This window comes from Myotis nattereri (assembly GCF_964212035.1).
Source record: "Myotis nattereri genome assembly, chromosome: 10".
Classification (NCBI taxonomy): Eukaryota; Metazoa; Chordata; class Mammalia; order Chiroptera; family Vespertilionidae; genus Myotis; species Myotis nattereri.
Genome location: NC_138085.1, coordinates 65920617 through 65934395, shown reverse-complemented (window position 1 = coordinate 65934395; position 13779 = coordinate 65920617). Strand labels below are relative to the sequence as shown.

The following is a 13779-nucleotide window of genomic DNA, read 5'->3' as shown; positions in this document are numbered from 1 at the left end:
CAAGAGACACCCTTTTTCAAAGTGAAAACTGGAAAATGAAAAACAGATTCAAGTGGTACTATTCTGATTCTGGCAAGAGTACTTTTTTTTTTGGGGGGGGGGGAATCATTGGTTTATAGGAATATTTGCTTTCAATATTAAAAACTCCCATAGATCTCAGAGAAACCCACATAAGCATCACATAGATCTACATCACCACATTCCATTTAGATTTGTCGAAACTTTACTTTTCTAAGATACAATGATCTGCTGTGGACCTGACTGTACAAAATAATTTAACTGTTCAGGTGGAAATATATACAGCCTGTCTGATGTACAACAGTTCATTATGAAACTTTTGTGGAATAAACAAACATATCTCTAAGGAAATTCTGTTTTACAGTTCTTTCTTACCTCTCCTCCACAGTATGCTTGTTTACAGGAGAGTCAAATTTAGGTGCCAAATTTCTAAAAATTAGAGAAGAATGTAAAATTCAAATAACACTGAAATCAAATGTAACTTGCTTAGAGTGGTTTTATGCCACGCAGTACGCTTTTTTTAACTTCGCTTCACTTAGCATAATAATCTCCAGGTCCACCCACGCTGCTGGAAAAGGTAAGAGTTCCTTCTTTTTTTATAGCTGTGTAGTATTCCACTGCATAAATGCACCACCGCTTTTTCATCCACTCAGCTACTGATGGGCACTTGGGCTGTTTCCAGAGCTTATTACTAGATTTTTTATATTTTGAATCAACATTTGATAGCATTTGATCTTTTTATTTCTTACCTGAGTCTACACCATTTCTATTCTACCTGTTTATCTGCAGAATAATGTACTTCTCTTGAAAATCTCTCGCCAAGCCCACTTCCCTTAACCAATTACTCTAGCAAGATCCCCATAGGCATTTATGTCTACAGTGTAGAGTATGTGTACAACAATTTTTCTGCATATTTAAAATTATTTGTTTGTACATTTAAGCTTTTTGTGATCTTTAACCATGTTCTCTACTTTTTAAAAATATGTCTTTATTAATTTGAGAGGATGAGGAGGGAGGGGGAGAGAGAAAAACGTTCATGTGAGAGAAACATCAATCAGCTGCCTCCTGCACCCACCAAGGACTGAACCAGCAACCTGGGAAGGTGTCCTGAATGGGAATCTAACCAGTTACCTTTGAGTGCATGGGACAACACTCAACCAGCTGAGCCATACTGGCCAGGGCAATGCTTTCTACTTTTAACCCTTTGCGCTCCAATTTTATTTTTGGAATTCAAACAGTCTGGTCCAAATTGGAAGTCCTTCCTCTCTTGGTTGCAGTATTTCCCTGGCAGAAATTGCCAATTAGCTCAATCACCAACTCGACGTTGGACCTGCTACTAGCGCCTGCTCTGTTGAGTCAGCCTCGACGTTGGAGTGCAAAAGGTTAAAACCCTTCTCAAATAGGGATGTACAATACTCTACAAATACTCGAGTTAATAAATAAGGTTGACAGACTAAATCTGAAAGAAAACTTCATTTCAAACTAAATTCAATGCATAATGATACTCACATTTTCACGTTCTTCCAACCTTTTCTGAGACTACTCTATAACAAAAGAAAACAAAAAGTTGTTTCAAATGATTAAATCAATTCTAATGCTTTTATCCTTTTTTTAAAAAAATTTTCACCTGAGGATATGTTTTTTTGTTTGGTTGGTTTGTTTTCTAAAGAGAGAAAGGAAGAGAAAGAGAGAGAGAGAGACATCAGTGTGAGAGAGAAACATTGATTGGTTGTGCTCCAACTGGAGATCAAACCCACAACCTAGGTATGTGCCCTGACCAGGAATCAACCCTCCACCTTTTGGTGTATGGGATGACACTACAACCGAGCCACCTGGCCAGGGCTCTATTGCTTTTTCTTGCTTTCTCTCCTCCTTTACTTCTAGCAGGTTTTGTAACCACAGTTCTTTGTCCATAAGCTCATCAATCTTTGTACTCTTATCAAACCCTGCTGCCCAGTTTACTTGCTTATATCAATGTTCTCATCTATTATAGCAACCAGATAGACATGGCCATTGTAGGGCACATTCTGAAGAAGCACTGATTCTCCAGGTACAGAAGAAGATGGCTTCCCTGCTGATCCTCTGGCCGGCAGAGCTCAGCAAGAAGGCGTGCATCCCATCAGTCACAGCGCTAATCACGACACAGATGGAGCCCAGGGATCTAGTTTAAAGCAGTTCCCCCAAGGGTTTCTGATCTGATCACCAGTTGAAAAGTGCAATGCTGCCAAACCGGTTTGGTTCAGTAGATAGAGCATTGGCCTGTGGACTGAAAGGTCCCAGGTTTGATTCTGGTTAAGGGCATGTACCTTGGTTGCAGGCACATCCCCAGTAGGAGGTGTGCAGGAGGCAGCTGGTTGATGTTTCTCTTTCATTCATGTTTCTAACTCTCTATCCCTCTCCCTTCCTCTCTCTGTAAAAAATCAATAAAAATATATTTAAAAAAAAAGTGCAATGCTAATATTTTATTTTTAGTACAAATTAATTTCTATATTTAGCAAAAGGGGGAATCTTCAATATATCTCTCAAAAATTAATGTCATAGTTATTTTCATTCATATTCACTATTATTCTGGTAGATTTTGTGGATTTCTTTTTCCACTTAAATATAGTGATACAGAGTGGGGAGCATCAGACTAAGTTTCTTGTGCTCATGTCACCTGCCAGCCTCAGTATTGCATGATGACTACACTACAGAGTAATTTAGCCATTCTGTTCATGAGCAATATTTTTTTCTAATTTCTTCCTATTACATCCAATGTTGCACAGAATATTCTTACACCTGTTTCTCTGTGCACACATGCATGTGTTTCTCTAGGAAATATCCCCAGGACGGGAACTCCTTGGCATTATAGCATGTACACCCTCAACTTTACTACATGTTGTCAAATTGTTCTCCAAAATGGTTGTACTCATTTTTACTTGCACCAGCAGCATATAATAGTTACTAGAGGCCCAGTGCACAACATTCGTGCACTGGAAGGAGTCCCTCAGCCCAGCCTGTGCCTCCTCGGAGTCCGGGGGAGATACGACAGCCGGCTTAGGCCCGCTCCTCAGCTGCGCTCGCCAACTGAGCCCGGCTTCTGACTGAGGAGTGCTCCCCCTGTGGGAGCTCACTGACCACCAGGGTGCAGCTCCTGCATTGAGTATCTGGCCCCTGGTGGTCAGTGAGAGTCATAGCGACTGGTTGTTCTGCCATTCAGTCGATTTGCATATCACTGTTTTAGTATATAGGATAAGGGAACATAGCTGTGTCAATACTTACTATTGCCAGACTCAAATTTTACCAACCTGATGAGTTTAAAATAGCATCTAACTGTTCTTTTGAACTGTATATCATTTCATATGTTATTTGACCATCTGGGTATCTCTTCTCTGAATTTTCTGTGCAGTTTGTTTGCATATTTTTCTACTGAGTTGTCTTTTTCTTATTGATTTGTAGTTCCTTATAAATAGAATAACTTTTGTAACACTAATCATTACCACAAAATTTATCTTATTTGTTTCGTTTTTATTTAAGTTTAGTTCTGATTTTTTAAAAACGGAAGCAGAGCTATATGAATGAGTCTTTTAATTACTGCTCAGTTGGTATAAAATGAAAAGCAAGATCACAGGAATATCTGAAAATATGAAGGCCAGTAGGGAGAGAAAGATGGGTGTGACAAGTGGGAGAATTCTACACGTGAGGGACGTGGGTTCATAAAGAAAGAAGAGAGTCAAAAGCCCCAAAATAATTAGGTAGTGAGAGCGCAGGAGATAAAAATAGAAAAATTAGGTTGAAGGTCATTTTTAAATGAGGAAGCACAAAGGGGATTCAGACTAACTAGGAAGTTTTGAGATGAATACTGTACCACGGAAAATGAAAGAGCATTACTAACTCTGTCACTGCTATCATTTCTCTCTGATCCATTTCCTGAAAAGCCACTTTCCGAGGATGATTCAGAACTGCTAGAAGAAAAGGGAGGAACTATTAGTTTATGAATGCTCTCTATTTTTGTTGGTAACTTATTTCCCTAAATTCTTTTTAAACAATAAACATATTTCATAAAAATGTGCTCTTTCAGGCAGCAATTTGAATTTCTTAAATATCACAGCTGTCTGTACATACTTACGGTGTCATCGAGAAGCTGCTCTCACAGTCACTGGACCCAGCGAGGGGAACGTCAGAGGATCCCGAATCACCTTTCTGGAAGAAAGAGAGCCCTTCAGGGGGTGTAACTACAACTAAGTGCTTCTCCACAGTGGCTCGGTCTCCGTGTGCTAACTGCCACATCCATTTCTCCACATTTACCAAATCCACAGCCACACACAATTAGGAGATTAATACATGGGACACCGGTGGGACACAGAATTAGGGAATCTTTTTGCTATGTGATTGGTTGTCTTGACATCATGCAAGCACAGTCAAATCTCAAAGCAATTTCAGAGAAAACTATAAAGTACAAGAAATACATCCGAAAGCAGTACGTACCGTTGAGCTTTTTTCTAATTGTATCTGTTCATACGCAAGTTTAGCAGCCAAATGTTTTGCCTTCTGTTTAGTAGAACCTACAGCACCAGGATATTCTTTCTGTCCAATTTTGCACTTACAAAAAAAACTAGGAAAAATGATGGACATTATTTACCAAAATACCAAAAAATAGTAAATCTAACTTGTGATTAGAAAACACACACACACATATCAATAAAGGCCTTAAAGTACACTAAGGTAGCTTTGTATTTCATGTCTGTGTAATTTAAATCTTCAATAAGCGGACCAATTTGTCAGAACGACCAGGATTGCCTGACGTCTCAGGTTGCATTTTCCAGGCAACTTCTAACTTTTTGTTGCTTCCTTTAAAGATCTGGCATAAAGGCACTAAGTGGTGATTTTTAAAAATTCTCTAAAGGTCAAAACATATGAAGGCAGAAATGGGAAAGAGATGATCGGCAAATTTTTCCGAGATGTTTAAATAGGAAGAAAAAGCCAGTAAAGGAAATGGGGCTTCTACAGGAGAAACAATGAGGTTACACTGTTTTGTAGGGAATGAGCAAAGTAAGGATTCTGGTCTAACCCCAGCATTTTCTCCCCCCACTATCTGCACAAAATCCTAAGAAAAATCCCCATAGTGCAAAACCCCTGGGGTTGAAGTCCACTCCTCCTCGTATGAATGTAAGGACATTTGTGGTTAGGCCAGGATACTTGGACAATTATATAATAACTAGAGGCCCAGTGCACAAAAATTTGTGCACTCGGGAGGGTCCCTCAGCCCGGCCTGTGCCCTCTCGCAGTCTGGGACCCCTCATGGGATGACCACCTGCTGGATTAGGCCCACTCCCAGGGGAATTGGGCCTAAGCTGGCAGTCAGACATCCCTTTGGCAGCCCGGGAGCCCTCGAGGGATGTCCACTTGCCAGTGGGGAGCAGGCCTAAGCTGCAGTTGGACATCCTTAGCGCTACTGAGGAGGCGGGAGAGGCTCCCACCACCACCGTACTGGCAGCCTACAGCCTGGTTTGTGGCTGAGCAGAGCTCCCCCTGTGGGAGCACACTGACCACCAGGAGGCAGCTCCTGCATTTAGCATCTGTCCTCTGGTGGTCAGTGTGTGTCATAGTGACCAGTCATTCCCAGTTGTTCTGCTGTTAGGATCAATTTGCATATTACCCTTTTATTATATAGGATAGAGGCCTGGTGCACAGATGGGGGCTGGCTGGTTTGCCCTGAAGGGTGTCCCGGATCAGAGTGGGGGTCCCGCTGGGGTGCCTGGCCAGTCTGGGTGTGGGACTGAGGGCTGTTTTCAGGCTAGCCAAGCCCGCCGGTGATGAAAGTTCCCAGCCTCTCCTTTTTTCATTTTTTTTTTTTTATTCTGGGATTTATTTACCTTCTATAATTGAAACTTTGTAGCCTTGAGAGGAGCTCAGAGCTGGCCAGGGCGGGTGGGAGGGAAGCTTGGCTTCCTCCATCGCCAGGGGCAACCAAGCCTCCTGCTCGCTCCAGCTCTGTGGCCACGGCTGGCTGAAAGCAGGTATCTGGGGTTTATTTAACTTCTATAATTTAAACTTTGTTTCTTTCAGTGGAGCTCAGAGCCGGCCGCAGCAGGTGGGAAGCTTGGCTTCCTTCATCATTGGTGTAACCAAGCCTCCTGCTTGCTCCAGCTCCGTGGCTGTCGGCTGCCATCTTGGTTGGGTTAATTTGCATATAGTTGTTCTGACTGGCTGGTGGGGCGTGGCTTAAGGCCTAGCAAGGGTACAGTCAATTTGCATGTTTGTCTTTTATTAGTGTAGATTATTACTTTTTAAAATATATTTTTATTGATTTCAGAAAGGGAAGAGAGGGAGAGAGAGATAGAAACACCAATGATGAGAGAGAATCATTGATCGGCTGCCTCCTGCATGCCCCATATCGGGGATCAAGCCCACAACCTGGGCATGTGCCCTGACCGAGAATCCAACTGTGGCCTCCTGGTTCATACATCGATGCTCAACAACTGAGCCATGCTGGCCGGGCATAAGAATTATTTTTAAGTTGGCAAAGCAATGCACATGGTAAGTATCATGGAGTTACTACAGATTACCACAAAATTATTCCAATACTATTTACTAGAGAGAGAAATACAGCTAACCAGTGTGAGACTTCTCCTCTAGGTCCTAAAGGGAGAATGAATTAGGGGGTTAAGCTAAGTGACTTCATCGCTTCTATAGTTCCTATTTTTCCCAGGAACCTCCTAAGAAGACTTCTGTCTTTTAGGAATCTAATGGTAGAGTGCCTAATTCATAGCAAACAAACAGGTAAGCCAAGGAAAAGTAAAATAATTTATGAGCCTGACCCACAGAATTCACTTTTGACTATTTCATACCATCACATTTTTCTTTTCCTTGTCTGGCCTAAAAGCCATGGGAGTAAAAAGACAAACATGAATAGCTCCATCAATTCAGATAACAGTATCTTAAAGTGATTGTTTGGGCTATTTGCATTTAGATGTTTTCTCTTATTTAATTGACTGGTTGTAGCTGAGAAACAATCTCCCTCATGCTCATTGGTTTGTTTTTCTCAGTTCCAGTCCATTCTTATACTTATATATATATATAAGCTCATATATATATATATATATATATATATATATATATACACACACACGTACTTTTTTTTTAATTGATTTCAGAGAGGAAGGGAGAGGGGGAGAGAAAGAAAGATAGAAACATCAATGATGAGAGAACCATAGATTGGCTGCCTCCTGTATGCCCCCTACTGGGGATCAAGCCTGCAACCCAGCCGCGTGCTCTTGAGTACCCTTGACTGGAATCAAACCTGGCACCCTTCAGTCCAAAGCCTGACGCTCTATCCACTGAGCCAACCAGCTATGGCCCATTCCATTCTTTATCCTCATTTAAGTCTTAGCTCACTGGTGACATTTTCAGTAACTGAAACTCTTAATCTGTCCCCGTCATCATATTCCTCAAATCCTGGTCTCCTCATAGTCTAGGACGAAATACTATTCCTCCTAATACATGGTATCTATGTTCAGAGGGACACCATTTAAACAAATATGAAAGATGAGCACGTGGACAGACAGCTCTCTCATCATGTGGCAGGGCCGTCCTCACGCAGCCCCTCACTCCCACTTATGACCTCAGGGCTGGAAAGATCCCTGCATCCTGCAAGCAGGACACTCCTAGGTGTCCTGCAGATTAAACCATCCAGAGAGGCCTCAGAAATAAAGGATTGCCCAGATTTGATCAATTATGCTAGATGGGTTCCAAGCTTTCCGTATTGAAGTACTTTAACATTTTAATTACAAAGCTGTCCAATTGTTCATAAGTCCTGTAAAACCTTCCATGCAAAATGTACAAAAAGGACAAACATTTCTAAAAAATTAGACATGGAAATAAGCTCATTCTATTGCTTAGGTACAATGAAATGGAAGGAAAAACCCGACTTCATCTCACCTTCCGGTTCCACTGGGGCTCAATTCACTTCTTTGTTCATAATTTACAGAGAGTCTTTCCTTTTGGGCAATCCTATCAAGACGACCTATGAAATTCTCACTGGACAAATCATCGGAAGTATCTGTTGTCGGCAGGGTTAAAGAACTAGATTCCTGCAAAGAATAAAAAATCTTGTTTAATGAGGATGACAACAAAGATTTAGCTCTGTATTTTCTTTTTCTTTTTTGTTGTTGTTAATTCTCTCCCAAGGGCATTTTTTCCATTGCTTTTCAGAGTGAGTGTAAAGGAGGGAGTTGAGATGGGGAGAAAGAGAGAAAGAGAGAGGAGAAAGAAAAACATCCTTATGAGAAGGGCACATCCACTGGATTGCCTCCTGCACGTCTCCCCAAACCCAAATCCCAGGTATGTGCCCTTGACCTGGAATCAAACCCTAGATGCTTTAGTGCTCGGCTGACACTCTAACCACTAATAGCCAGGACTCTTTATTTTATTTTTCTAATAAAATTACTAAATGTGCCATTTGATAAACAACTTAGATTTTATATACTCCCCTACTACTCTATTACTTTGAGTCAAAGCAGAAACATATACCTTCCTCTACCAGAAAATTCCCACAAGAATTTTAACAATAGAAAAAGAATCACCCCATTTTCCTTTCATAGTTTCACTAGAGGCCCAGTGCACAAAATTCATGAACTCAGGGTGTGCAGGGGGGGTCCCTCAGCCCAGCCTGTGCCCTCTCACAGTCCAGGAGCCCTTAGGCCCCGGCCTAGGCCGTCACTAGGACATCCTTAGCACTGACATGGAGGCTCCCCTATGGGAGCGCAATGACCACCAGGGGGCAGCTCCTGCATTGAACGTCTGCCCCTAGTGGTCAGTGCGCATCATAGCAACCAGTCATTCCACCATTTGGTTCATTTGCATATTACCCTTCTATAATAAAAGGCTAATATGCAAATCAACTAAACGGCAGAATGACCAAAACGCCTATGGGCCCCTCACCCTGGCCAGCCCTGCCCATGGCCCCTCGCCCCAGCCGCCCACTGCTAATGGCCCCCATCAGGGTGGGCTGGCTGGACCTCACCAGTGCACAAATCCGTCCATTGAGCCTCTAGTATAGGATAAGGAAAAACAAGAGTCAATTTTCTGTTTTTCCATGCAAAATACTATAACACTTTCTAGCTTACTGTACCCTCAAAAAACAAAATAACAAATATTGAACTAAAGTTATATCCTTGATGATAACTTAATGGAAAAGGTGAATATAACAGCATCAATCCTTCCATTGCTATCTGCATCTTCTTTTACTCCTAATCTAACAAAATTGTGTCTAAAGTTTTGCTACTTTATTAATCTTGTTTATACAACTGACTTTGGGTTTTATTGATCTTCTTTGTTTTCTTTTAGATTACTTTCTGCCCTTTGTTATTTTCTTTCTTGCTTTTTTGGGGGGAAAATAAAATAGTTAAATTTTTGTTCTTTTTCTAACTTCTTGACTTGGTTTTCTAGCTCATTATCAACTTAGGAGTGTGATTTTGCCAAATTTATTTTTTCAATTGAGGTTAGAAGGAAACATCTTCAAGTAAGATTTTGCAGGAAAGTATCTTGAAAGCTAAATTTCCTGAAAGTTTCAGTATCTGAGAATGACCATCTTTTGTGCCACCCATAAATGATTTCTTGTCTCATTTTAAAGCTGCGGCTCCCTTATATCCTGGTTTTTAATGTTGCTTTTTTTTTTTCATTTTTACATTTAACATAATTTCTTTTTTCTGCCTAGATGCTTGAGGATTCTTTCTTCATTACTAGAACGCAGTACTTTCACAATGACTGGAGTTGCAATTACTCACCTGTTTTTCTTTAAGTATTTCAAGAGTTAATTTGGTTCTGTATTTTCCTATATCCATTATTTTAATCTTCACCCAGTTATTTCTCTCTTTCAGAAATATTTTCTAGCCCTAGCTGGTTTGGCTCAGTGGATAGAGTGTCAGACTGCAGACTGAAGGGTCCCAAGTTCGATTCCGGTCAAGGGCACATGCCTGGATTGCAGGCTTGGTCTCCAGTATAGGGCGTGCAGGAAGCAGCCAATCAATGATTCGCATCATTGATGTTTCTATCTCTTTCTCCCCTTCCTCTAAAAATATATTTAAAAAAAATTTTTTTCTACTGAAATCTTTCCAGGTAGCATTTTCTGTACTGGTCACTCTGTTCTCATCTTCAGGACTGCCAATTATACGTATGTTGGTTCTCCATTACCTGCCCTCCACATACATCCCTCTCCACACAATCCCCTTCATCCCTTTGTCCTTTTCCACGGATTCCCTCAATTAAGTGGAGGGACTTCCACCAGCACCTGTCAGCTCATTTCTCCCTGTTTCCTTTCCACATCTGTTCAACTTTAGAGGATGTCACTATATTGGCACTCTAAACATGTATTATCCAGCTTTGACCACTATTTCCTAGGTGTACCTTTCTTCCTTTTTAAAAAAAAATATATTTTTATTGATTTCAGATAGGAAGGGAGAGGGAGAGAGAGAGAAACATCAATGATGAGAGAGAATCATTGATTGGCTGCCTCCTGCACAACCCCTACTGGGGTCGAGCCCGCAATTGGGCATGTGCCCTTGACTGGAATCCATCCCGGGATCCTTCAGTCCACAGGCCAATGCTCTATCCACTGAGCCAAACCAGCTGGGGCCTAGGTGTACCTTTCTTTCAGGTTCTACAGAAATGGAGACAGGGAAAACACTGAACTGAACTTGTGAATGTAAGGGAACTTGCCAATGGATTTTTTTTTTATGTCGGTATTTTCTCACAGAGAAAAATATACACTATATTGTGAGTCCCTTTTCACTAGGGAAAAAAGGCAATTACTCACCCGTTCTTCTTTAAGTATTTCAAGAGTTAATTTGGCTGCAGCATTTCTTGCTTCCTTCTTTGATTTGCCTTTAGCTTTTGGAAATTCTCTCCCATCTAATATAACTTGAATTGTAAACCTGATTACAAAGAAAATATTCACAAAACATTATGAAACTCACGCATTATCAAGACACAAGTATTCCAACCACCACTGCCTCTTATGTCTACCTTTGAAGGTTTTGACCTATGTTCAGTATTTAAGCAGTGACCTCCAAACAGCATAACAGCACATCATCTTGAAGCATGGGAAAGCTTCTTTTCTCCAGAGTCCTCCAAAGTTACAATGTCATACCAAGAGGACTCTCTCACAGAAGTCTGTGGCAACTTTGCTCTAAGTATTGACCTCAAAATTATGCCAGAGTTTCATTCCCCTAGTTTATATTTTATAGGTATATATCCTTTTTCTAAGTAGAATCTTACCTTAAGTCATGTGGAGGTCCTGTTTTAGACACTTCACGATAATTAACATCTATATTGTTCTTCTGACAGTATTTATTAAGTTCTCCTATGTAGAAACCTACTGAAAGATCATCGGCCATTTTTTCTTCCAGTGACCTAGAATACAAGTAATGTTTGAAAGAAGTGATACCCACAGAACAAATTTAATCAGATTTTCCCAATCCTGTTTAGAAAACAAAATGGAGTAAGAATTTACTATATATGATTCATCTCAGTCATACATAAATCCAGAGAAAACTTTCTTTAAAAATCTTTTATTCTCTCTCAGGGACTGCAAAATCAAGTGAATTTCTCCAAAGTTTTCTACTTTCAAAACTCAACTGGCCAATAAAAGGAAGGAGCCTGTCTCTTTAACTCTGCTCTTTGCTTCCATTGAGTGTCAAGCGCAAATTTGTCTACCTGCTTGAGAAGGTAAAAAGGCTATACAAGTGCAATTAGAATTCTTAATGTTAGAAGAAAAAGGTTGAGGTGTTATATATATATTGTTATATATGTTTGCTGTTTTGTTGTTGTTTTAGAGGTGTTTTACATATAAAGTGATGTTTATGGTCCAGCTGGTGTGGCTCAGTGGTTGAGCGTCAAACTGTGAACCAGGAGGTCACGGGTCCGATTCCAGTCGGGTGCGTGCCTGGTTTGTAGGCTCAATCCCAGGGTGGGGCATGCAGGAGGCAGCCAATCAATGATTCTCTCTCATCACTGGTGTTATCTCTGTCTCCCTCTCCTCCCTCTCTGAAATCAATAAAAATATATTTAAAAAATAAAAATAAAGTGATGTTTATTGAACAATAAAGGATTCAGCTACATGGAAATAGATGCTCCTATGAAATCCCAAAAATTCTCCCTTTGAAATTTGCAGAAATCAATGTGAGGGCAATTTACCTAGATAAATTATGACCCCAGCTTATGGGCCACACTGAACTAATCCAGTAGCAATGATTTAAATACTGAACAAAATCAAAAGGATGTAGAACCTAAGTATAAGAGCCAAAACTATAAAATTCTTAGAAGAAAACATAAGGGTAAATCTTCCTAACCTTGAATTTGTCAATGGAATCTTTGTGGTGATTTAAAAGAAAAAAAAAAGCACAAGCAACAAAAGAAAACCAGGTAAATTAGGCTTCCTCAAAATTTAAAAAACAAAAAAATTGTGTCCCAAAGGACACTATAACAAAAATAAAAAGACAATCTACAGAATGGGATATTTATAAATCATATATGTGATATGGGTCTATTACCCAGAATATATAAAGAACTCATAACTTAACAAAATGACAACCCAATTAAAAAGTAAGCACAGGACTGGAACAGACATTTCTCTAAAGAAGATTTATAGATGCCAACAAGCACATAAAAAGATGCTCAACATCATTAGTCATTGGAGAAATGCAAATCAAAACACAACTGGGTTCCACTTCATACCCACCAGAACGACAATACTAGTAATAACGATACAGAAAATAAAAGTGTTGATGAGGATGTAGAGAAATCAGAACCTTCCTATGTTGCTGATGGGAGTGCAAAACCGTGCAGCTTCTATGGAAAAGAATGGCTATTTCCACAAAAAGTTAAGCTTAGACCCAGCAATTTCACTCCTAGGCCTATACCCAAAGACCTGAAAAACAGATTTTCAAACAAATACTTATATAGGAATGTTCATAGTAACACTGCTCATGATAGCCAAAAAGTGGAAAGAAACCAAATGTCTATCCACGTGGCATATTCACACATGGAAACTTATTCAACCATAAAAAGAAATGAAGCGGAGAAACATGCACAACATGGATAAACCTTGAAGACATGACTTCATTTATATGAAACATCCAGAAGAGGTAAATCGGCAGAGACAGGAAGCTGACCTTGTGGATCTCTCATTTCTTGTTGGAAAGCTCTTTTGATTTTTCTTCTTCAATGGCCAAGCTTTCTTCCTAACACTTATTGATCTTCTCGGGCTCTATAGGCTGGCGTTCCCCCAAGGCTTGGTCCAAAGACCCTATTCTCTTTACTCTCTGCTTTCTCCTCAAGGTGATTTCTTTCATGTCCATGATTTCCATGATAATCTGTTTGTCATTAACTCTAAAATTTACACATCACTTATAAACCTCTCTCTGAGTTTCATATCTCTCTAGCCAACATCTCCACTTGAATGAAAGAATTTTAAACAAAAAGATCCAAAACTGCACATACGATCTTCCCTTAAGCTGGTTTGGAATTTCCTGTCTCAAAAAATGACTCCACTATGTCTGAAAGCCATGAATCTGGGAGGCATCGCTGACATTTCCTTTCCCTACTTTCTTATCCATAACAAAGTCCTGACTCACAAATCCTACTTCTTCATGATGTCATAACCACTGTTCTGGTTCAAGCCACCATCTTACTCCTGGACTGCTGCCAGGACCTCAGAACCAGTTCCTCTTAGCCACTGAAATTCCTTCTCTACCCTGCAAGCCACTGTGATTTTTTTCTTTA

General features: G+C 40.2%; 1 protein-coding gene across 1 annotated transcript in view; it reads right to left on the bottom strand.

Annotated features, from left to right (window-relative positions):
- The window catches only part of LOC308525912 (interferon-induced, double-stranded RNA-activated protein kinase-like), a gene marked incomplete at its 5' end in the record, with an annotated part of 96589 nt that extends 85196 nt beyond the window's left edge, over positions 1-11393 (bottom strand). Inside the window, 8 exons of the mRNA XM_081100787.1 lie at positions 394-447; positions 1528-1562; positions 3866-3962; positions 4127-4200; positions 4486-4612; positions 7939-8090; positions 10814-10931; positions 11275-11393. Of these exons, the coding sequence (XP_080956913.1) occupies positions 394-447; positions 1528-1562; positions 3866-3962; positions 4127-4200; positions 4486-4612; positions 7939-8090; positions 10814-10931; positions 11275-11393 (776 nt within the window). The remainder of the gene's footprint in view (positions 1-393; positions 448-1527; positions 1563-3865; positions 3963-4126; positions 4201-4485; positions 4613-7938; positions 8091-10813; positions 10932-11274) is intronic.
- Between the last annotated feature and the right edge of the window lie 2386 nt (positions 11394-13779).